At 32.1% G+C, this 26,526-nt stretch overlaps 1 protein-coding gene across 2 annotated transcripts in view; it reads right to left on the bottom strand.

Annotated features, from left to right (window-relative positions):
• Positions 1 to 26,526, bottom strand: part of Tbck (TBC1 domain containing kinase) — a 264,855-nt gene that overhangs the window by 233,643 nt on the left and 4,686 nt on the right. The window contains exons 2-3 of one of the 2 annotated variants that reach the window (XM_047566530.1): positions 24,004 to 24,225; positions 13,441 to 13,513 (exon numbers count right to left, since the gene is read on the bottom strand). In XM_047566530.1, coding sequence (XP_047422486.1) covers positions 13,441 to 13,513; positions 24,004 to 24,196 — 266 coding nt within the window. In that variant the 5' untranslated portion in view covers positions 24,197 to 24,225. Of the gene's footprint in view, positions 1 to 13,440; positions 13,514 to 24,003; positions 24,226 to 26,526 lie in introns of those variants that run through there. The other variant, XM_047566532.1, reaches the window with a different exon arrangement.

The following is a 26,526-nucleotide window of genomic DNA, read 5'->3' as shown; positions in this document are numbered from 1 at the left end:
TTATTGGCAAAAACTAACATGAATACTATATAGAAATAATAAATTGAGATAGATTACAGATTCAACATAAAATCTAAAACTAATGCTTCTAGAAGAAAACATATCACATGGAATTATTATCTTCATGACTTTGAAATAGAGAAAGGTTTCCAAACAGGATCAAAAAAAGCAATAACCACAGAAGAAAAATTTAATATGGTAGACTTCATCACAAATAACTGTTGCTCTAGATTCATTCTTAAAAAATAAATAAGCAAGCCAGACTGTCAGAAAATGTGTGCAAATAATGTCTAATTAAGAATATGTATGAAGAAGATACAAAGAATAACTATAAATAGATAATAAAACAACCCACTAAACAGGGATAAAAAATTGAACAGATATGTGTGTCATGATGTGAATACCCAATAAGGTCATAAAAATGCTCAACATCTTTAGAACCTCATGGAAATAAAAATTAAACCTATGAGATACCACTTTACATCTACTACATATGGCTAAAATTAAAAAGCTGAAAGCTCCAAATGCTAGAAAGAATGGGAAGGAAGTATAATGCTCATATGTTGTTGTTGGGAATATAAAAGGTACACTTTGGGAAAAGATCTGTTTTTTTAATAATATCAATCATATATATACCTTGTAGCCCATCAATTATACATCTACTATTTATCCAAGAAAAATTAAAACATATGGCCACAGAAAGAGTCACAATTACACTCACAGCAACATCAGTCATCATATCAAAAAATCTGGAAACAGCTCAGAAACTCATCAACAACAGAAAATTGCTAAACAAACTGTGGTATGTTCATAAAGTGGATAGCTCAGCATAAAAAATTAACTATGATACATGAAATCCATGAATAATTCTCAGAAACATTTTGCTGAGTGAAACAATTCTTACACAAAAGAGTACAAATAGCATTTCCCCAAATATATAAAATGCTAGAGTAAGGAAAATAAATCTAAATTGAAAAATATCTAAATGTGGTTGTAGCCGCGGGCTGTAGGTGGAGTGGGGTAAAGACTCACTGGGAAGGGGTACAAGGGAAATTTCTAGGATGGTGGTGGTGATCAGGTCATAATATGCATTTGAAATACATAGGTATATATGCCAAAACTCAAACATTTAAAAAGGTTTTGTACTTCAATGAATATAAATTTTATCTTAAAAAAAAGCACTGAATTTTAGTTAATGAAATACATCCTGAAATATTTAAATGAAGTGTGAACATATGAAAATTACTTTGAAATGCATCAAAATAATGAGATGGTTTAATAAATGAATAGTTTAATACATATGTAGAAAGCAAAAGCTAGCAGCATGCAAGGTGAAATAAACCAAACCCCCAAAACCAAAGGCCAAATGTTTTCTCTGATATGTTCACAATAAAAGTGGGGGGCTAGGGAAGAACAGAGTTACTTTATATTAGGTAGAGGGGAGTAAAGAGTATGGAGAAGAAATGAAAGTAGAGTGAAACAAGCATTATTTCCTCATGTATGACATGTATGACTGCAAGACCGATGTGATACTATATGTATAATCAGAAGAATGAGATTAAACTCTATTTATGTATGATCTATCAAAATGTATAAATGCATTTTCCTGCCATGTACAACTAATTAGAACAAACAAAATTTTTAAAAAATTTAAAAGCTAGCAGAAAAATGTTAACTACAGCATCTAGGTATATAGAACAAGTCTTTCAACTTTCTATGTGTGAATGTTTTTTTATATTAAAATGCTAGTCAAGAAAAAAATAAAGGTGGTATAAAGATAATTTTAGGTAACTAATATCTGTGAGAATTTGTTAGCATATGACTTAGGCTAAAACAAAAATTTAAAGAAAGTTTTTCCAGCTGAAGAAAAATGATTCCAGATGGAAACTTGGATCAAACAAAGGGACAGAATAAAGAGTTCAGGAAATGGTAAATTCATAATTAAATGCAAAAGAATTTTTCCCTCCTATCTCAAGTTATTTAAAGAAATTCTTTAAAGCAAAAATAAATAATAATGTATGGTCAGATTTATAATACAAGGTGAATACAAATGTAAAATGTACAATACCAAAAACGGGGAGGAGGGTAATAAAAGTATACTAATGAAAGGTTCCTACATTATATGAGAATTATAATATTAACTCATGAAAGACTATGATAAAATAAGAATGTATATTGTAATATCTACTTTAATAACTTTTACAAAAGCAAAAAACAAATAGTTAAAATATTAAGATAGAAAAAAAAATTTAAAAACCCCCAAAACACCCTGAGTCTGTTAGCCTGACTCCAAGTACTTGCTTAACTCAGCAATTTCTGCTCTTCAAAGATTTCCCAATAGGAAGTTATTCTGATCAATTACTATCCCTCCCTTTCTCTCTTGTATAGACAACATCACAAATTAAAATTCAAAAGGTTCCCTCGAAGTCAGTGCAAATCCTAAGCACAAATTTCCTTCTTGAGTTAGTTTACTGATGGTATCTCACTCAAGGAATTGTTCTAAAGGCAAAACCATGAGTAAAAGAAAAAGTGCTGATAGTTGACTACTGAGGCTATATACATAAGTTTTTTTTTTTTGTTTTTTTTTTTTAATAGGAAGTTTTCTTAGTGAGTCAGGCACTGTGGCACATGCCTATAATCCCAGCAGCTTGGGAGGCTGAAGTAGGAGGATCACAGGTTCAAAGTCAGCCTCAGCAACTTAGGCCTTAAGCAACTTAGTGATATCCTGTCTCAAAATTAAAAATAAAAAAAGGGCTGGGATATGATTCAGTGGTTAAACAACCAGAGTTCAATCCCTGGTACAAAACCAAAACCAAAGAAGTTTTCATAGTGAAAATAAATTCCAAACAGATAATGCATACCATTCTCAGATCATTCTATTTTTAAAAAAGAGCTTTTCAAAGGTATATAATTTCTTACTTCACTGGTAAAATTATGAAATGCAGATATTATACTTCCTATTTCCAGAGAGTTAAAATAAGTGTATGATTCTTAAAAAGCTAACCACCTATTATTACCTTTTATATTTCCCACAATGACTCCATTCCCTTATGTCAAACATAGAAGAAATATTACCTTCTTACATCAGATAATTGCAAATTGGCTCCCTGTAAATAAGTCTCAATACTTTGTATTGTTTGGATCATGGTGTCTTAAAACTTTTTAATTATTCCACAACATTTAAAATTTTAGAGATTTTACATATGAATTCAGATTCCGAACTGCTTTGAAGATTTAATAGATATGGCCACACGAGGCCACATTCCCCATGAAAATAACAGCAGTTCAGTTTTAGCTGTCACTTTTCAGTGTGGAACATGCTTTCCAGTTTAACCAAGCTTTAGCTCAGTACACTTTTTAAACTACCTTCCTGGTGACATGAGTTAATAATCTTTCTGTATGTGCATTTCCCATTCAAAACTCAGTCTTTTCTTCCTCACTATAGTCCTTACTCTTACTCCATTTCTAAATATAGTGTATCTAATACTTCATAAAAATTTCAATGGATGTATTATACTTTTAAAAAAGTGCCTCTAATATGAAGTCAAGTCAGTATTATATATCAACATATTCACATGATCTCTGACCATTCTTCTTTGTGTATAAACACTGAAGTGTTTCCCTCTCCACAATAAGGATTTTATTTTAATAAAAAGTTTATTACTGATTATTATTCTGGAAATTAGCACACGCTAATGTTTGAATTTAAACCTTATTAAACTTTGAGTTTTTCCATAACTCACTAGCTTGAGTGACTCTGAACTTTTTCCTCAATAACAGTGGTTAAACATGCTTATAACTGTTGAAAGGATAAAGGTAGCCATCACTTCACCTCTCTTTAGAAATTAAAATATAATTATTACTATGAAATCTAGACTTAAGTAAAGGAAGACTTTAGTACTTACCTGTGTAAAGAATATGTTAGATGAGCTGGGGATTAGCTCAGTGGTAAAGCACTTACCTAGCATTCACAAGGTCCTGATTTGGATCCCCAGCACCAGCACAAAAAAAAAAAAAAAAAAAAAAAAAAAAGGAAAAGAGTGTGGTAGGTAGAATTCTAAATATATCAACCAAAAGGACCTGTCAGTTAGTTATTCAAACAATTACTAGTCCAGGTACTGCTGTGAATGGATTTTGCAGGTGGAAATAAGGTTGCTAGCCTCAAAATATGAGAATATCCTGAATTGTTCAGTGAGTCTAATGTCATCCAATGAGTCCTTAAATATAGAAATGCAAATCAGGAATTGAAGAGGGTGGTAGAAGAGGGGGCAGAAGAGTTCAGAGATTCAAAATGAGAAGGTTTGGCCTGCTGTTACTGTCCACAAGACTGGAAATGCTGGTGCTTCTAGAAGCAAATGTCTCCTGAAAACAGATAGTAAGGAAATGGGTGTATCAGTTCTACAAGAGTTGATACCAACCTGACTATGCCTGGCAATGGATTCTTTCCTAGAGCCTCCAGAGGGAATGTTGCCTTACCAACACTTAGATTTCAGTCTTGTTAGATTTGAAACACAGAAAGCAGCTAATTCCAATGGACTCCTGACATATAAAACTGTGAAAATAATAAATACGTGTTTGTTTCCTGCTGCTAAAGTTGTGGCGATATGTCACAGCAGCAATAGAAAACTAATAAGAAGGTTGAATAAAAATTGTTTTTTAAATCTGTCTTCACCCAAACCCAAACTGAGCAAGACTAGAGACCATTTATTTATACAGTATTAAAATATTTAATAAATTGCTAGAAGCAAGTATAAAATCTACTTTAATACTTCCTCAAAAACTAATGTTATCATTCCTCAAACTATATTCCCCAAAAGTGTTTTTTTTTCTGACTAGTGCTTAGCAAAGTCTTAGGAATTGTGCTACTAGAACATTCTAACTGCTAAGCATAATTTTTTGAGGCCTCAAACCATAACTATACACCAGTTTGCCTAGTTTGTGTAATGTGATTTACACTGAACACCTGCTTTTTTCATGGGCTCTGGAGCTTAGCAATGGCAGACAGGCATAAAGGTACTTTGTGCCCATGTGATGAACTGCCAATAAACCCCCCTTGACAATTAGACTCAGGTGAACTTCCTTAATAGACAACACTTTGCATATGTAATCACAATTAGACACAGGAAGAATTAAGACCTGGGAGAGGACTCTGGGAAGCTTATGCCAGTTCCCTCCATAGTTTCTTCCACAAGCACTTCCTTTTTCTCCTTTGCTGATTCCATTGTATACTCTCTTGCTGTAGTACACTGTAACCATGCATATAATGACTTTCTGAGTCACAGGAATGACACTAATGCATTACAACAGCTGAGAGTCGTGTTGGGGACCTCTAGCATACAATTCCCACTACCTCAGTCATAACAACTTATTAATACAAACAAGAACACCAATTATTACTCTTGCTTATAAGTCTAAATAATTTCCCCTAATTTTTACTAAATAAAATTGTGATAGGTATAATTCTAAGATGGCTCCCAAGATCTCTGTTCCCTAATTCATAAGCCTTGTATAATTCTAAGAATATGAATACGATGAATTTTATCAGCATGATGGAATAATGTTTTATATAGTACCACTGACATTAAGAATGGGGATTATTTGGATAGGTCTGGTCTTCTCACCTGAGTCCCTGATATCTGGGTCAAGGATAGAGAAAAAGGTAAACAGAGAAATTGAATGCATGAGTGAGGTCTGTGATATGTGATTCACCATTCCTGGTTTTGAAGATGGAGAGAGCCATATGACAAAGAATATGGATGGCTTCTAGGCAGCCCCCTCATAGAGACTAAAGGAAACAGAGATGCAATCTTAGAATTATAAGGAACTGAATTCTGTTAACAACCTGAATGAGCTTGGGCAGTGGAAAAATCAATAATGTGTTTTCTATAATTATCAACATCATTGTTTTTAAAAATCAAGAAAATTAAAACCAAATTACCAAGTTCATATTTGCAATATACTTTCACCAAAACTCATTTGTTTTGGAAATTAAATTATGGTATATGATTAAAAGAAATATAATAGGGAAATATTCAAATTGCATGATGGAACTAAAAATGTAATTCACTCAATAGTTCATTTACTATATTTAAATTTGTATCTAACAATGCCAGGAGACAGAAAAGTGAATAAATTACAGTATATGTATCAAAATGGTTGATTAGGGAAGATAAACCATTCCTTCCTTAATTCTAGAATCACAGGCAAACAATTATAATTTGGAAGAAAGATAACTTGCTGCTAGAGAAATACAATGTAACAAATTTGGAAGAGAAAAATTTAGTATCTGCTCTGGTTGAGAAGAAGGAATAAAAAGGAAGACACAGGAAAGTGTATTACTTGAGAGAATATTAGACATCATGCTAAAAATTGGAGATAACATCATTGGACAAAAAAAAAAAAAAAAAAAAAAAAAAAAAAAACTCCTTCTTCATAGTATATTCCAAATCTCTGACACTTAATGTTTTCAACTATATGTTGGCAACAATAAAAATTACTTGTACAATCTAGACACTATTTGGAAATAATTTAGAGTTAGATTGAAGTCAGATTCTTCAGCTTATAAAATGCATTTTCTTCAGGAAAAAAATGCAAAGTCACCAAATGTTTTTGAGGAGAGCACTGTCTGATCATTAAGAATATTAATGTAACAGAGAAAGTAGGTGTGACTGGAATATGGAAAGACTAAAGTCAGGAAGATTATTAAGGAGAATGCTGCAATAAAATAGTCAAGTTGTTGGTCAGTGAAGACCTTAATCAAATAATGCAGAGGCCAGCAAAGATGTGAGAAATATCACCAAGGTTGAGAGTACGTGACAAGGAAGAGAGTGTAGAGTTCAAAAGGAAAACACTACGCAAAGTCCCAAGCTTGAGTGAAGAGCACCCATTGGTATTATTTTCCTTCTTTAAACAAAACAGGAAAAAAATACAAAGAAAAATATAGATTAGTTATATGAATATCTAATTTACATGACTACATCATAATATCAAATGCATTTTGAAACTAGGTCCCTGAAGGGGAAAAAAATATGAATGTATGAGTCTAAACTTCTACCATAAGCTTTATTTCAAAATAAGGATTTTCTATATTTATCAGGAAAAGGTAGTAGAAATCATCAGAAATTACCTGTGGCCCATTCTTCAACTGTGGACCACATTCCAGAAGGTGTCCAAATTCCTTGAAGAGTCTCATGCATTGAGTAAGCAATATTTTAATAGGGGCAAATAAAATTTACTCATCCAAGTAAGTCAAATCATGTTTTCCATCAAGCTATTAAACAGCTACAGACATAGTCTGCTTCCCATCCAAGTCTCATGGTATTCTGTTAAACTTTCAAAACTATAGCCCTAAAAACGTAACAAACTACATTTTATTACAGAAACATGCTGGCACTGCACACCCTTCCTTCGCTTCCAAATTTAAGGACAAAGCAGAAACAGTACTGCAAGTGCCAAAATTCTTCTGAATATCTATGAGCTATATTTCTCTTTATTTTCATAGAGTCAGCAAAAGTATAAGCTCTGCATATATATTACTGAAACAAAAGGGAAATACTTCCCACATAACACCTAGATTTAAAATTTGATTTGAATTTCCTCATGCTAGCTTTAATAGGAGTAATAATGGTACATCACTTTTGATATTTCCTAGAAAGTCTTCTAGAGAACAGATGAGATCTGAATTTCTCTTCAGTCTCTTGAATTGGTTTAAACATAGTAATTAAATAGATTCACAGGTAACAAATGATGACTTCAAACAAGTCTTCCAAATTCTATTACTTTTTTTGAAATATACTGAATATAATTCTATGATTTATATTTCCAAATAATAATTTTGATAGGTGAACTAGAGAGAAATGTTGGAAAGATGGAACTCTAGTACAGGTAACATAAAAGCCACTGAAAAGAGAGCAGCTTTCTCCCAAAATTAATTCCATATATTTGAGCCTGAATAAACTTTAAAGAAAATGTTGAGTATTTTTCTCCTTTAAACCAGATTAGTAAAACATGTGCACAAATAACACTGCTCTATAAAAAGCTAACTCAATAAAACCTCAAGGTCATAACATAAACATTATTTTCTGCTTGGATTACATGAATTCTCAAAAGCTTTTTATGGCCATTAAAACTACAGAGGAGAATGCTTGATTTTCTAGTGGAATCTAAAGCTAAGATAGTCTTAAGTTGTAATCTATTAGTAATGGCAATTACTACTATGATGGTAAAGTACAATATTCATTAGTTTAATATTAAATCTATCACACAAGAAGCAAATTGATACAAGTCTCATCTCAAGACTCAAGTTTCTAGTTTTCATTCCGCTACTCTTTCCTGCCAATTTTAAATTTAATTTTTTTTTCAAAATATAAATCAAGGAAGCTATATGCCTTGAATGATAGTTATTTCCAAATAATCCCAGAAAACTGGCAGCTTACAGTTTTATAATTACATACAAACAGATGAGTAAAAATCATGAGTCTCAAATTACAATCCCATCTAAATAGAAGATTTTCTGTTTACTTGTGCATCTGCCTTTCTTACAGGTGCAAGGTGCTTACTTGGCAGTAAAGAACTAATTTATAAGTCTTAAGAACATCTCACTTTCCATAAACAGGGTACCGAATTAAAATACAGCACATCAACCCTGCACATGAAACACACTTTGTTCATGGAGACTGAGACTCCAAACATGTAGAAGTTAAATAGTTCTCAGCAAAACTAATTTAGATGGATGGATTAGGTAACAACTCAAAATTGAACCTCACAGAAACATTTCTACTCAAAGACAGTAACTACTGAATGTTATATTTCAAAGGTTACATGGGAAATACGAATTCTACTCTATTAAAATAATTAAAAATAGTATTTTATATACACAAATGTTTAAATACATCTCACTCGAAGAAAGTTATGAAGACCTGTAAAGGTTGATATATTCTGTTTAAATGTTTAAAATACATGAAAATGACTACTATAAAATGTAAATGGCATAAAACACAATATTAATTTTGCATTTAATCTTATTTACATTCAAATTACAAGCACTTTAAATCTTATTTACAATTAAATTACAAGCACTTCAAAGACTGTGTTTCTATCTATAACATTTTTTCAATATGTTATAACATTTTGTCAATCCTTGAAGACAGACCCAATGGGGTTGAAGAGAGCTGCCTTCTTTTCACTATAGAAACTACTGACATCTCACAGCTAACATATTCATCATCTCTAAAAAAGATGACAAGCACAGAGAGCTAAAACTTTTTATAAGCTAATGGGTATAATCTCAGTGGTAAAGAAATTTGGATTGTTTTAATTTATACAATTGAAAGTTAAAAACAGTAAAAAGAAAAAAAATAGAAGGAGTTGAAGTAAAGTGATGAAAATGAAAATTCGTCTTCTGAATCACCAAGGTTCTTTCTTTTGCATCAATCTTTTAATTAAGTCAAGGAGGGGCATATCTGGGCAGAGAGTGTGGCAATGGGAGAGAACATTCTGCAGAAACTGCCATCCTAATATCAGAGGCCTGTTCTCATATGGCTGTGGAGTTCTCTGGAACTGCTGGGAGCTCAAAACCATGGGTAAGTTCTATTTTCAGAATGTAGGACAATTTTCATTACGTTTCATTATGGCATGGCTATATCCATGAAGACCCTAGTCCACCTCTAGTACTTCTGGGTATTACCTTATACTCTACCCTTTCTTTTTAGTATAAACTCCTTCCTTTCTTCTGTCCCACATAACCTAAATGAATTTGAATAATTTTAAGAACTTCAGTTATTTTTTAATTAGTGTTAATGCTGTTTAAGAATTTCACCCTTTTTTTTTTTTTTTTTTTTTTTTTTGGTACTTGGATGATCTCTAAGACTTCTGTGGTCCCAAGTGGTCCAGTTCCCAAGTGGTCCCCAATGAGCACAGACTCCAGAAATTCATATTCTTGAGTAGTTTCCTCCCATGCTGGTTAGAGTTATTGTCCTGTCTGTGCAACCAAAAGAATACTGAGGAAATGACAGTGTATAGTTGTTGAAGTTAGATCACAAAAGGCACTGCAGCTTCTCCCCTGCCTTCTTTTCTCTCTTAGATTGCTCACTATGTGTGAGTAAGAAGGAGGTCTGTAGAAAGACCCTCCATGGAGAGGAGAATCAAAGCCTCATATCAACAACTGGTACCATTTTATGAGTGAACCCTTTTAGGAACAGACCACCCACTCCTAGTCAAGCTTTCAGATGATGGCAGCCCCAGCTGATGTGTTGACTACAGTCTCCTCATGACCTTATTTCCTAAGTTAGAACCATCCAACTAAGTCATTCCTAAATTTCTGACCCAGAGAAATTATATTAAATAATAAATGTTTATTGCTGCTTTAAACCATTAAGTGTTGAGGGAGTTTATTAATCAACAATAAATTAATATTATATCCTCCATAAACCAAAAAAAATAAAGAATAAAAAGTAAGCCATTGGATCAAGCACCTTCATTAACATCATATGTCTTTATGAGGAATTCAAAACTCAAGCCAAGTAAATAACTCAACAAGCTTCCTTTGAACTTATGGTATAACTTACATAAGTGAAATGCATACATCTTAAGTGTACATTTTACTGAATTTTGACAAAAGCATTCACCATGTATTTAATACCCAGATCAAAATGTAAAATATTTCCATCACTTTGAAAAGGTTCCCCAAAGCAATTTTAAATTAGTTCTTACATTACACCCTTCTCCTAGTCTCACTCAAGCACTGATTTTCTATCATCACAGACGAGTACTGATTGTTCTGGCAGTTCATATATATATCAAATATATAGTATATGTTCACATACATATATATCTATACACACACACTCCCCTAAGAATAGAATTGTACATTGCAATGGAATTGCAGGATACATGTACCTAGTAATGGAATTGCAGGATATAAAACAGATGTTTCTTTCTGTAAAAATTTAGCATTTTAAGTTATAACACTAAAATTTTACATTCAGATTTTCTATGGGTTCTTCTACTAGGAATCTACCATTTAAATAAAAAGCAATAGTTTAATATGTTAGTACAAGAAAACTGATATGTAAGTGCAATTGATCAATATAGTACCATGAGATATAATGCATATTAAAAAACTGAGCATCAGTTATTCTAGAATGATCCTTAGATCAAATACAATTTTTTGTTTTACAGATAAGGAAAATGATAAGAGGCTTGTGCAAGGATGCCATGCTAGTCAAAAGCTTTTACATTACACACACTGCATAATAAATCTTTATACAAATTTAACCCAGGCTCAGCTGAAATATTTTCATAGATGAAAATGGCCAAAAATGATTTTGAATTTTAATGATATGGTTTAGATCTAGAATATCCCTCAAAAATCTCATAGAAGACTTGGTCCCCAATGCAGCAAGGTCTACAGGTGAGGATTTTGGGAAGTGGTGGGATCCTGAAGGCTCTAATGTTATCAGTGGATAATGCACTTGATGGACTGAAAATTCAAATGAATTATTAGTAGGTGGGACAAAGTCAGAGGAAGTGGGCCACTGGGGACCCTTGAGGAATATATCTTGTACCTGGAGCTTCCCCCTCTCTCTTTGCTTTCCAATTGCTAAGATTTGAGCAGCTTTCCTCTGCAATGTCTTTCCACCATGATGTTCAGTCTCACCTTAGGCCTAAAGCAATTGAGTCAGACAACCATAGACCTAAAACCTTAGAAAGCCAAAAAAATTTATTTTTCTAATTTGTTCTTTTCAGGTATTTTTATCACAGTGACAAAAAGCTGACTAACATAAGTATCAACTAGCTTTTATAGAGAATTACTTTTAGTAGCAGTGACACATAAATTTTAGCATAAATTTGAACTAGTGAACAAAGAATAATACTATGTGTTTTTAAAATAATCAAAGATTGGTGACATTATACAAATGACAACTATAAAAACAATCCCTAAATAAGGTTAAGCTATTTCTAAATACATAGAAAAGTCACTATATTACCTACGGTCAGATTAGACCTTTCTAAAGAAGAACATACGACTATGATAAACATGGTATCTGCATTTTTACTCAGGGATCCCATAGCCTTTTATTCAGAAGCCAAATCATTTAAAGTACCAAGGAAAGTTCTATTCAATTTGTTTTACTCCCATAAAATTATCAGCATTTAATAAGATATTCATTTTTGTTCCCTTGAAAAAGATTTCTTTCATCCAGAATATTGTGGTGGTAGAAAAGTATTAACCAATGAGAACAAAAATATTTTTTAAAACTAGGATGGCACAGGATCCCCCAATAACCCCTCTTTCCCCACCATCTTATTTGTGTCCTAATCAAAAATTAGTGTCTTGATTCTCAGTGACCCAACTACCCGCAGGTTTTTCCCAGAAGACTTGAGCCCAAGACAGAGCTTTGAACAGTCCCAGGCACTGATAACAAGTGTTATAAGTTGTTGCCCAAAACGCTTAGAGAAACTGGTCTCAGTTCTCAGTAAAAATTCCTTTAACATTTATATGAACTTCATACCCTGACCCCTTGCTGCAGAATATCACTTTTGCTAAATCTTAAGAATAAGCTGGAGCACTCCATTTCCCTAATAAATGCTTGATCCCCCTGGGCATCAGTGCTTCTTTCTTTGGAATCTTAACTGGTCCTACTTTGGGATAGTATGGGGAATTCCCTTATTGGTACTCCCCTGCCAACACGTTTGAGGCAACTCCAGTTGGAGGTTTGGAAGGATAAAACAGATAATTACAATTCCATAAAGTCTGATAACAAGCATTTTTTTACAGTTCTATAAAGTCTTACAGCAAGCATTTTTTATCAATCTAATACAACTAAGAAAGTTTCTTAGTTGTATTAGATTGATAAAAAATCTTAGTATATCACTAAAGATACACTTTGATGATTTTAACATAAATTTCAAATATTCTATAAAAGTTAATTTAACAGAAGATTTGTAATAAAATTTTAGATCATACATTATTCTTGTCAAAAGATAGAAAATAAATTTATTGAGTTGTTTAAATAGCTGATTCAAACTGAATCATTAAATTTTATTTAAGTCATGATTATTATTTCTTTCTCCTCCTCAACATGACCTTTACTTACATTATATACAGAATATAAATTGGGAACACCAGAACTTCAGGAAAATAACCTTAGCTACTAAAATGCTTAGGGCTAGGAAGATTAAAAATTTCCATATACATATGCTCTTTTCAGGTATTTTTTAAAGTACTTCAGAGAATGACTTCTTTAGAAAACCTGAAAACTGGACAATGCTTACATGAATTTCTATGTAGCTTATGAATTAAATTTCCTAAAATAAAAATTTATGCCTTGATTTTATCATTATACAAGTAATAGAAGAAATCAAAATTCTGTAGTTTCTACATAAAATGCCCTTTTATTTGCCAATTTTTTATTTACTTGTCCTGATGTTATACAGTACCTCACAGGTTTTCTTTCTCGTAACAAGTCTTCCAGACTCTGTTCACAGTGTTCAGCCACCACGACTAGTCTTTCTGAGCAAAAAAAAGGAAATCCACTTTATATTTGATTAGCACCGAAGTTATTATCATATAGTTAAATAATAGAATCTTAAAGTTCTATATTAAATACATTTGAAAATATATACAATAGGATAAATATCTAGTTAAATAAGTAACAATTATTTTTCATCTTACGGTTTTTCTCTAGAGTTTCTCTTATATGTTTCATGAAAAACAGAAGGAATGGTTGATCTTGGGATAAAAGAAATGAACTCTTTGATATAAACTGGAAGACTGCAAAGATACAAAGAAATTTTAAAGGAGCAGAGAAATTTGGGAAATAGGTATTGCTTTGACAGTCTGATTCAAAACAAAAGTCTTTGAAATGAAATTCAGAACTTGAGAAAGGTAGAAGTATTTTGAATAGGGGCTACAGAGAGAGAAAAGAAAAATCAACCTGGAATTACATTTGCAACATCATGAGGCCTGCTGATATTAAATAATATAAAATGATAGTAGACCATTTTATAGTGTAATTCTTATTTTTTATATTAAATGACAGTAGACCACATTATAATGTAATTTTTATTTTCCAACAGATCAGCTGCTTGAAAATAAGATAGCACAGGTCTGAGGATCAACCCATACCTTTTTTTTTTTTTAACTTATCCATTATCCCTAGCGACTAATATCATATCTGACACAGTGACAGATCAATAGTTTTTGTTACACGAATCTAGGAACAAAAGAAAGTATAACTGAGTTTAGAAGTGATTAGAGATTTTGTAAGGTCATTTCAAGAGTTTCATTTAAAAGAAATTGGGCTATTATAAGTTTATATGCAAAATGGGTTCTAAGCTATGCAAGGAAGAAAGTTAATACAAAACATAAAGACATTATGATAAGCAATACAGAGATTCCTTAAAAACTGAAAGTAGATCTACCATATTATCCAGCTTTTCTACTTTGGGATACAAATCCAAAGAAATAAAATCAGCATACCAAAGGAATGCCTACACACCCCATGTTTACTCAACACTATTCATAAAAGCTAAGATGGAATAGCTTTTTTTTTTTTTTTTTTTTTTTTTTTTTTTGCGGTACTGGGGATCGAACTCAGGGCCTTGTGCTTGCAAGGCAAGCACTCTACCAGCTGAGCTATCTCCCCAGCCCTAAGATGGAATAGCTTTAGATGCTCATCAACAGATGATTGGATCAAGAAAATCGTGTGTGGAATGGAATCTTATTTGGTCATCAAGAAGAAGAAATTCTGTAAGGTGTAGCAAAATAGATGGAAAGGAATTCATTGTTATAGAAATAAGCCAAATACAGTTAAGACAATATATACTCTCATATGTGGAATCAAAAATGAGTGAATGTGAATGTAGAATGGTCATTATTAGTTGTTGGGAAGGGGATGTGGGAAGATGGATAAAAGGAGGTTGGATTTGATCAGTCCATCTGTAGGCATGTGTGGAAATATCACACTGAATCCCATCAATACATACGCTTAATACATGTTAATAAAATATTTTAAAAATCTGAGGAAAAAAGCAGTGACAGTGAGAAAACATCAAGGAGTAAAGTTGCAAAGATACTAGAAATAGTGAAAACTATAAACAGAAGGTTTGGTGAAAATGAAAATCAAGCAAAAGTAGAAAAAAGAGACAGTAAAAGATTGGAAAGGGGAAAGCAGAAGTTGAGAATAGATGATGTAGTATATGGGATAACTCTCAGTAACTGGTTCAACATATGCTCTTTCATGTGGGAGTAGAGAGTAAGACAAAGAATGATGATGTTATATGGGCAGTCGTGTGGGGTGTGAAGGTAAGGGATCATCTTGGATTACATCTTGGAAGTTGAAACTGTCTAATGTGTTAGCATTACACAGAAGGATCTGAAATACAAAAATTAAAAACACTGTAAATGCAAACTATCACTTTCAGATAAAAATTCCAATTAAACAGGAAGGGGAAGAGAAATAGTAGAAGACAAAGATAGGGAAGGGCTTTCACAGGAATATTTAATAGGAATTTGAAGAAAATTAAATTTGAAAGAACACTTAATGAGGAAAAAAAAGGAAAAATAATATAAGGAAGCCATGAGATAAAAGTGCAAGTTCTCACTCAATTAAAAAAAAAAAAAAAAAAAAAAAAAAAAGAGTACATAAAGCTGAACTCCATGCAATTTAGTGCAACTGTGAAGTTCTAAAGGAAACAAAACAGATACCAGAAAACCAAAACAGAAAACTGTATTCCTTTGCTTTGTATTACCACATTTGGTCAGTTTTCCTATACCTATCTGGCTCCCTCCCCTTAGTCTCCTCTGTAGATCATCAGCTCTTCCATCTAAAATGAAATACTGCCTGTTTTTCTACCTTTGATTTTGGATCTTCTAATTGTATTTTCTCCTTATCTACTTCCAAGGCTGAAAGATGGTTAAATTTTATTTTTAGATTTGAACTCTCTTCTGAACTATAGGCTTTTATAGCCAATTTCTTGCTTAATACAAGTGACCTGAAATTCAAGAGAAGCAAAACTGAACTTAAAGTTTGTCTTCAAGTTTGTCTGGTACTATGTCAATAAATGGTACCACTATACAGCCAGCTGCTCTAGGTACAAACTTAGGAGTAAGCTTTCTCAAATTACATACTATTACTATCTCCCAAATGTTTCCAGAATCTATGTAGTTTACTTCATTTGCAACAGCCTGGGTTCAAGTCAGCATCATCTCATTAGGTTACTGTAACAATCTCTTAACTGTTCTCACATACACTCTTTTTCTTAAATATATATTTTTAGCTGTTGATGGTTGATGGATATTTATTTATTTATTTATTTATTTATTTATTTATTTATTTATTTGCAGTACTGAGAATCGAACCAAGTGCTCTACCACTGAGCTACAATCCCAGTCCTCACATAAACTCTTACTCCACCCCCTACATATTTTCACACTAAAGTTCAAGTGATAAAATAATAACAAATCTGAACAAGGAACTCACTATCTTCTTCTTTTGTTATTTTATATTTAGCTCATCAACTTTAAGCCACTCTGATCTTCCTACTGCCTTTGGGCACCTGGGTTTCCATTGTCTGAAATGATCTTTCCCAATTTCTGCATTTAACTCCTATTATGTAACAAAGTGGTTAAGAGCATAGAATATTTTTGTCCTGACCTCAAATCCTAACTTTGTACTCATTAGCTAATTGACCTGGGGAAAGTTTGTTAACTTCTCTATGCCAGTTTCCTCTTCTATACAAGGAAGAAAACAGAGTTGTTGTAAAGATGAATAAGCTAATAGATGAGGACCTTAGCTAAATGTGACTTCCTAAGGACTTTTCTAGTCCCACAAATCTATTTGCTACTTATACAATGTACTCTATTACACTATCTGGTAGTATTGTTTCAACTCTAAGGATTTATATACATTTTTATTTATTGTGTTTTCTCTATAAATAATATATTTCATATGGCAGGAATATCTTGTTCAGTATTAAATTATTAGTATCTAGAATGTCACCTAAAACACAGGCAGAGACTACACATGTATTTGTTAAATGAACTAACTGGAACAAAGGTAGGATGTAGTCATTAAGAATGATGACAGTCATTAACTAAACAGAGATCTGCCCTGTGTAGAAAATGTCATGCTTACTTTGTAAACTAGATATAGTACCTCATTCACACTTATATTTATAATAAAAACATCAGAATTTATTAAAATGTTCATGTTCCATTAATTAACCATTTTAAATTAGATTTCTTAATTTTTATATATGTAAGAGATTTCCACAGTGTTTGACACTAGATTAAAATTTGTCAATGTTTGCCAAAGTTTCAAGATTCTATAGAACTTTTAAGCATTGTTTTAATAGTTCAGAGTCATAATCATTGGCAGAATATCAATGTTTCTCCCAGAGGTAATGAAGTGTACACCACAATGTTTCTAATATGAGCCAGTTTCTTCAAGAAATCATTAGGGAGACTTTGTTCTGAAATTCTGGACCACTGTTTAAAAATAACTTGTTTGTTATAAAAAAATTCAGTGTCATAGAATAAAATATTTGGGAATAATTATGTGCCAAATACAAATCAGCAATCCAGTGGCATTATTATTAAAAACAAATGTGAAGCTAAGATGAACATATAAAAACTGTGAAATTATTCTTTTTCCTAACAAAGATTTGGTGAATGCCAAGAATCATATAGTGTGTTTAGTTTGAACTGTATGTTTTAAGTCAAGGCTAAGAAACTGAAGGTTAAGAAAAAAGAGATAACGAGAAAGTGGCATGGTGAGGTCATAAAGAATTTTTTAAATTATTTTTTTAATTTAGAGAAAAAAAAGGTAAATCATAAATCTCTTCAAGTAATGTGAAAATTATCAGGAAACATCACTCCTTTGTTATTCTCTGTAAAAACCGAGACAGTTCATAACATTTAAAACATAATATTTAAACAAATATTTATGCAATGAAAGAAAGAAAAACACTGTGATTAAAAACTACTAGAGGTCCAGGACAGTGTGCTGGTCAGTTTTATGAGTTGACTTTGTTAGGCTGTGGTCCACTGCTATTAAACACAAATTTGGATGTTGCTATTAAGGTATTGTGTAAATGATTAAAGTCTATAACCAGTTTAAGTGAAGAAGATTATCCTAGATAATCTGGATGATCCCAACTTATCAGTTGGAAGACCTTAAGACAGAATTAAGGATTCCCCAAAGAAGAATAAATTCTGTCCATGGACTGCAGCTTTAGTTCCAGTTCAAGAATTTAGCATGTCCTTGGGAGTCTGTCCTGTGATCTTGAATTGGACTAGCCAGCTGCCAGTTCCTAGTAATTAATATCTTTCTTTCTCTATGCATGTGTACAAATGCACACACACTCGTCTTACTAGTTCTATTCTTTGATGTAATCTTGACTGACACGGTCATTTAGGCTGAAACTTATATGCTAGAGATACAGAATAAATTTCATCATTGATTACTGAAAGGTTTCTGAACAGTCAATACCAAACAAAAAGTGATGCATTACCATTTATAATCTCACTCTGATTTTAAACACTGCTGAAATTTCAAGTTCAAAAGAAAAATATTAAATTTCAAGTTGATTTAAATATTTTCATACTTTATTGGGTTTTTTCAAGGATACTTTCCTTCACTTTTAAAAATAAATTATTTTAAAATTCTAATAAATGTCTATTATTAAGATTAAATACTTCATCCTGCTGAGGTAGCAAGAAAACATCATCTTGAATCAATTTTGTTTGATCTATTGAAAGCCTGACCTCTGAGCTAACTTAACACGTGAAAATATAAAGTTACTAAAACAGATCACAGGTCCCCAAGAAAGAAGGAAGAAAGCAGCTGGGGAAGGGGGAACTAAGAACGACAAGACACCTACAGAGAAAGAACAGGATAAAGGGAGAAAAGTGAAACCAAAAATAAATTCTTTAAAGGAATAATTAAGTGGAGCCCAAACCAAATCATGTGGTTTACACTATTGAGAAATATGTTCTATTCACTAAGGAGATTGTTGAGTAGAAACTTTTCAAATTTCAAATTAGATGCAACAAAAATTACTGCGATGCTTTGGAACAAACAGACCTTATAAAAACACTTATTCTAATTGTTATCTATTCCTTACGCACACAAATTTTCAGAGTGCTGAACATTGCCAATATAAACACAAACTTAAATTCCCTGGAATTCTGACAGTTAATATTTTCCTTCTAGGCAAGCAGACTTAAATAAAATATGTGAATTTTTTACATACCAAGACTTATGCTACCCCAGTAGAGAAGGCTGAGATCTAGGGCAAACCAGGGAGAATCTGAGTAAACGGCAGATGGTCAGAGCTAAGAAAATGAACCACACTGTTGAACTGGCTTTAAATGTCAATGATCAATAGAGCAGACTGTAATGTGTAAGGGGATCAATATCTATCTGACACTGATAACCAAACAGACACTTCATATGTGAGGCTATCAAGAGTGTTCTTCAGAAGGGATACATACTATTGAGGCAGTTCCTATTTCAGTGCTTATAGATGCCAATTTAGATAGAGGAAGGAAATGAAGAAGCTCAAGAAATATCCAAGACTATGGAATCAATTATCCTAAGAAAAAGAGGCTTAGAAAAACCTGGGCAGAGGCAAGATCTCAATTAATAAGAAGTGAAGCCACAAAGAGGCTTCTGGATATGGTGGAAAGAAACAAAAGGCACTTAAGGAAACAAGAGTAAGAACTATAGTAAGTTTGAGAAGACAAGCCTTTCAAATTTGTACATGAAAACCAGTAAACTAAATATGGTCACTAGTTGTATATTATAATGAGAATCTACCATACTGCTAAGCTTTGTTTGGAATGGTTTTGGAACTGAGCCAATCCTGCAATTGAAAATTCCTTAGAATCTCTAACTGGATTGGGGGAGGGCAGAGAGACTAATAAAGCTTTCATAGACAATATCTAATAATTGTTGGGCAATTTAAAAATATCCAAATGATCCTCATAATTTTTAAGCATCTAGTTAATGTTGTTGACACCATTTAATAAATAAAAGTCTTTAGCAAAAAGTTACTTTTTGACAACAAAAAACTTGCTAAAAGTTTTATACTGAACTTTTGGCAAATGGCTGTAATTATCTATAGTCTACTGGAGAAATAATTATCATTAATATTTATGTTTATCTTGAAACAAATTAGAAAAATCATTCTTTCTTCCCAGAATCAATTAGAATCAGATCATAGCTCCCACCTAGTCCTCTAGCTAGAGGCTTTTATGCAGTGTGCAAATGGCAAAACTCTACACAGTGGCCCTGACTGTTGGTCTCTTGATTAAAACATATGTGATAATGATACAACACTAGGTACAGGTCAAATCAACCTTGGAAAGCCCTCTGAGATCTTATATTATAACTTCTCAATTTTGCCTTTGAGTAAAGAAGAGAGTTTCTCCACACATTTGATATTCAATAGCAGTGTTTTAAGACCCTTTCTTTACATTAAGAATCCTTTTGAGAATCAACAAAAATTATGTACTCTTTATTGAGAAAATGCCATGTGTACACATCTACACACACAAACATCTAATTTTACTTAAAATTTTGAAGGGTTCACAGACCTTCTGCAACCCATTCATAGGTCCCCATGGCCACTGGGTTACCAGCTGCTATTTTAAACTGTCAAATTTACTTTCACCCAAAGAAAATTTGGAGCAATAAACTACAGAGAATTCCCAGCTCAATGACCAACTGGAAAAAATAAAAACAGAAAAGCAATAAAACAATAAAGCAAACAGCAGATGTACTGGGAACAATACTTATAACAACACACAGAGATAAAAATTCCCCATACCAAATAAGTTTCTATACCAATGTTTCCATACTTCATTTGGACAACAGATTGTAGGAAGATTATAAAGTTTGCATCAACTCATTTTTCCACATTTAGGTAAAAATCTATCAATTAATTTCAAAATATCTTTCTTATTGTACAAGCCACTGAACTACTTGGATTTCCTTCTTTACCCTAACATATAAGAAGTCTACAAATTTCAAGCCCACCTGAGGAAACTATGAGCTTAATAATAATACTAACCTAATATCTTATTCTAACCTTGTTGCCCTTCTGCATAAAAGGGACAAAAGTATGCCACTCCAAAATATGCCACTTTGGAGTAAGGATTGTTTTGAGCTGAAGTAATTCTATAAAAAACACAGGACATAAATTTCTCTATGTAAAGGTGTCAAAAACTTCCATTTGTAAAAGTGTCCCTCTCCCATATCATAAAGGAAAATGACTCTTACCTACATAATGAACCTTACTACTTATTTTCCATACTTTTCCTAGTCATTTTCCCCGCAACTTACCTCCACACCAGAAGCCCCAAATCCCTTCTCCTTTGTCTAGACTTTTCTCCACATTTTATCACCTGCTTATTACAAAGGTATTAAAGACCCAAATTCTAACTGCCTCTTTGAGTGATATTTTTGTGAAATCCCCTACATATATATGCATGCATATGTGTGTGTGTGTGTGTGTGTGTGTATACACAATATACTTATATACTGAGATTTTTATCCTGCTATTCTGCCTTTTGTCAATTTGATTATTTGATTCCTGGGCCTCAGACACTCAACATAAGACAGTAGTTTTTACCTTCCTATGTCTAAAAATGATTATATATCTTTCTTCTGTGTAACATACATATATCCCCTATGCAAGATGCTTGGGATATGTTTCACATTTTTTTAGCTTTTCAATTTTTGAAATATGTGCATAGCCTTTATGGGTTGAACTTCCCTAACCCAAAAAATCTGAAATTCAAAATGCTTCTAAATTCCAAAGGAATTTTCAAGGATCAATTCATTTTGGAATTTTTGGATTAGGGATGCTCAACTGGTATTAAATACTACTATATAGATATCTGCAACATGTCTCAAATTCTTTTTGGAAAAAAAGAAAGATTACAATTAAAAGATGTAAATTTATTTTTTAAAATAAGAATGATTGACTAATAATGACACTAAGATTTGGTTTATTAGGATTATATCAACAACAAAAGATAAGAAAATCTTTTGAAAAATCCTTTAATCTTTTTAGGCCACCAATACCATTGAAATGAATGCATGTAAGAAAATAAAACTTCACAAAGAAATCACTCCACTGTGTTCTGAAATTGTTAAACCAAAACTTTTATACAAGAGTTTAACATCAATATTCTTCAATGCAGAATTTAACACCCTCTCCTTTATACTGTAACAGCAGCACATTGTGTATCACCTATGAGAAGTACTGCTGTACTATAATCCTAATTGTATACTTTTTTCCTACCATTTCTGCAGCTTATTTGGTAACTGGGATCCTATCCTGACTTATTCATTTTCAAATATTTGGAACCTAGCACAAAAAAGGGTCATAGAATCAGGCAACAGTCTATTAAAGTGCTGTAAACCCTGTATGTAGAAGTTATATATACCAAAGTAGAACGAAAGAAATGTGAATTGTCAAGAAAATCTTGTTTCTAAACATTCTTAAACTCATCAACATATTTGTAACCTTTGTTTCAAAGCTAATTTTCTATCAGTTCTGCCTTGTAAATGTGTTCACTATGGAAAGAGACCTTTAAGGCATCAATATGCTGTCCCCTCATGTTCTCAACTAAAAGGTTGGGCCCAAACAAGCACATACTGATATTTGCTGAATCAGTCAATGGAAGGCAACTTGGACAGTAAAAGTAGCTGCAATAAAATTATATATTTTAAGGTCTGTATGTCTGTGTGTATATACACATATAAATATATATGTATATGCTTATATGTCTATACATATGTGCACATTTATGTATATACATATATACAAACATGCATATACAAATAATATATGTGCACATATGAATAAGAAATATCAAATATTTTTATTATCTGCTACACAATCCTTCTTACCACTCTCCCATGCATATCACTAAGCCTCCTGACAAAAACTAAACATTCAGAGTACTTTAAGTTTATGGTGGAGCTCTGAAATACTTAAACACTGAATAGTTTGTTATCAACGTGTCCATTATTATAGACTTTAGCAACTTTTAAGATCTTTCAACAGATACAATTTATCATTAAAGGCATTAGTGTTAGTATTATACCATTCCATATTTTCCTTTGTGTGACCCTGCTCTGTGCTTCAATTTCCTTATTCTTAAAATGAAGATGTAATAATTTCTATCTCATGGTCATCTTATGAGATTTTTTAATTAAAATATGTAAAGCACTTAAATATTGCCTAATACAAAACTAAACACTCAACTATTAGCCAAAAATATTTTCTTCATAAAGTCTATAAACACAAATATTCTCAGAGCACATACTTTTAAGAGAAATAAACTACCTAATCCAAAGTACAATTTTAGTCTACTTTTCAAAAGACAATAAAGAAAAGGTAGTATGTGTTTATGAGGTTGAAACACATGAAACTGATATTTTATAGGGGGAAAAATTGACTATCAGCAAGTATTTAGGGTTCATTCACATGTTTTTTACATCTTCAAAATATTTTATGTTAGAAAAGTACATTTCACTAAAGTTCATTTAACATAATTTTAAGAAATGGCAACTCAACCTGTAAGTAAGCTTCCAAAAATAATTATAAAATAATTAAAAATAAAGTCACCCTAAGCATCTTTAGTGGAATATGGAAGAACTTGTTTATACTACTAAAAAGGCAATAAACATCTTTGTGGCAAAACACCAAAAGTTTAATCAATAAGGTTCAATTTTACACTTCAGTTCTCTAAATGTAATCACACATGAAAAGATTAATGTTGCTCAGGAAGAAAAAAAAAGCAAAACTAATCTTGTGACTCACCTTTTATTTGAAGACAGCTAAAATTATTTTCAAACATAAATAGCTAGCATACACCTACATACATACTGATTTCTTATATTTCCTATACATTTATCACTGTGAATCTTGGTAAGAAAGTAGAAAACACAAAATAGGAAAGAAAAAAAAACCAAACAAACTCACCATGCTTTCCCCTAGAAATATCCACATACTGGCACAGTCTAGGATGGGTGATGGTCTTAAGGATTTGAAAGCGACCTAAAATCTTGATGGAGTTTGGTGTAAGAGGAAGGCCATTGCTTCCACAAACATCATGTGGCAGAGCTGAGGCAAAGAAGGTAAAGGCACCCATTTCAGCATCCTTCAAGGGGAACATTCTTGGAGTCCTAGATCTTCCAAGATGTTCTGGAAGAAGAGGAAATTTTATTACAGACTGAACAAACATTTGGTCAGTATTTTCTTACCTTACTTAATGCACCACTTGGAGATCAATGCCAATCTGAACATTACAATAAAAAAAATCAATGTTCAAAAATTACAAGATGATACAGAGGAAAAAACTCAAACCTAAATTTATTTTGTAGCTCTAAGTCAAATCCAAAGATTTCTAACAGCATTAAAAGGAAAAGTTAGACCATTTCCATCTTCAATGATACCTGAAAGTTTTAAAATCACAGAAAGTGTGTTATTGCATTTTCATATGAATAAAGCTCTTCTCCCTACTATGGAGCTGATAAAAGATTTCAAGAAGCTATTATTAAGTAAAATGTATATGGAAAAATACTTGTGCCAAGAAATAGAAAGAAGGAAGTGATACAACCTATAATGGTCAGGAGGTTTGCTTGGACTATTCCAATTAAGAAGCTTCAGAGTCAGAGAAGGTAGGAACAATGGTAAATGAAAGTCAAAATCAGAAGGGTGGCCCAAAAGACTCAACTTTGCCATCAGCTCCCCAAATGGGGAGTTATTTATTCTCTAAGCAAAAACAAACAAACAAAAAGACAAAGTTCTCCCCTAAAGAAATTGAACAAACAAAAATTGTAGTTTGGTTTGGACACTGGTGAAAGAAAGAAAGAAAGGGAAAGAAAAGGAAAAGAAAGGAAAAAGAAAAAGAAAACTACTCTTAGTTCTGCAATTTGTAGTACCCCACTTAAATTCTGGATGTCCACCCAGCCATCCTAAAACAAATGTGCCAGTCAACAAGCCTTTCAATATATACTAAAAACCCAGTCAGCCTTCCTTAAATGCTTAAATCATGAATGGTCTTAGAATCATCAGCTAGTTTAGAGAGATACATAAGTGGAAAATCTGCTTTTGGAAGCAATGGAAATAATTTATGAAAAAACAAAAAAAAACCAACATATATTTAGAGATTGAAGAAAATATTGCATCCCATATATAAATCAGGAGGTTACATAAAAACGTATTTCACAAAAGAGTAAAGATTAACAGATATATGAGAAGACAAACAACATCATTAATAATCAAGAATTGCTTATTGAAATCACATAAGAAGGTATATTCATCAAATAGAAAAAATTAAGACTAGTAAAAATTACAAAGGTTGTTCATTATAATATAATGTTAGGAGGATGTGGAAAAATCAGATCTTTCACTTACTCTAAGTCAGAATATATATTAGTACAACTGACCACTTGGGAAAACAGTTTGACACTATATTCCTGCAGAGATTACTACATATATACACAAGGAGATTCATTAAGAAATATTGGAGCAGTGTTGTTCCTAATATCTCCAAACTGGAGACTGTATGAATTTCTAATAGCAGGTGGATGGTTAAATAAACTGTGATACATTCACCTGATGGTGAATAAGTAAACTAGAGCATCATTTAACAGCATAGATGAATCTCAGAAATGCTAAATAGATAAAAAGTTGCACAACACTTATGCCAATATTTATAAAACTAAAAACATGAAAAATTAATAATTTTGGAATATTTATACATGTTTTAAGAATATTCAGTAAGTAAAAGAATGAGGAAAAAAAACCCCTCAGTATAGGGTACCAGTGGATGAAAAGTGGTGGCAAAATTAGGGAAGAAGCCATAGAAGCTTCAAAAATATAAAGTAAAAGTGAGCTCTTGGTGAGTGGGTTAATGGTTGCGCATCTTATTAAGCATAATAATTTCCATATAATGTATCTATATTTAATGTGCATGCATATATACCACATATTTCATAATAAAAACATTTTTAAAAATATACTGAATTGATTTTCAACAAAGGAAAAGAAATTCATCTTTATCAATAGGGAAAGGATAGTCTTTTTAGCAAATAGTGCTCCAATAGGCTAACCATATGGAAAAAAGAAATAACAACCCCTACTGATACACCCCAAAAATCTAAAATGGATCATGAGCTTAAATGTAAAAACTAAAACTGATAGTCTTCTTAAAAGAAAACACATGAGAATATTCAAAGCACCTTAAGCTAGGCAAAGATTTGTTAGGCAGGAAACAGAAAGCAATAATAATAAAAGAGAAATTTGATAAAAGTAAACCTCATCAAAATTAAAAACATCTGCACATCAAACAGCACCTTTGAGAAAATAAAAATTCAAGCAATGATAAGGGAAATATTTATATCTATCTATACATATGTGTGTGCATATATACATTTATGATCTTTATCAAAGTTGTGTCTATATATATGATAAAACTTGAATGTAGAATCTACAAAGAAT

Source organism: Sciurus carolinensis, chromosome 10, assembly GCF_902686445.1.
Source record: "Sciurus carolinensis chromosome 10, mSciCar1.2, whole genome shotgun sequence".
In the NCBI taxonomy this organism is placed as follows: Eukaryota; Metazoa; Chordata; class Mammalia; order Rodentia; family Sciuridae; genus Sciurus; species Sciurus carolinensis.
This window is presented reverse-complemented; position numbering and strand designations above follow the sequence as displayed.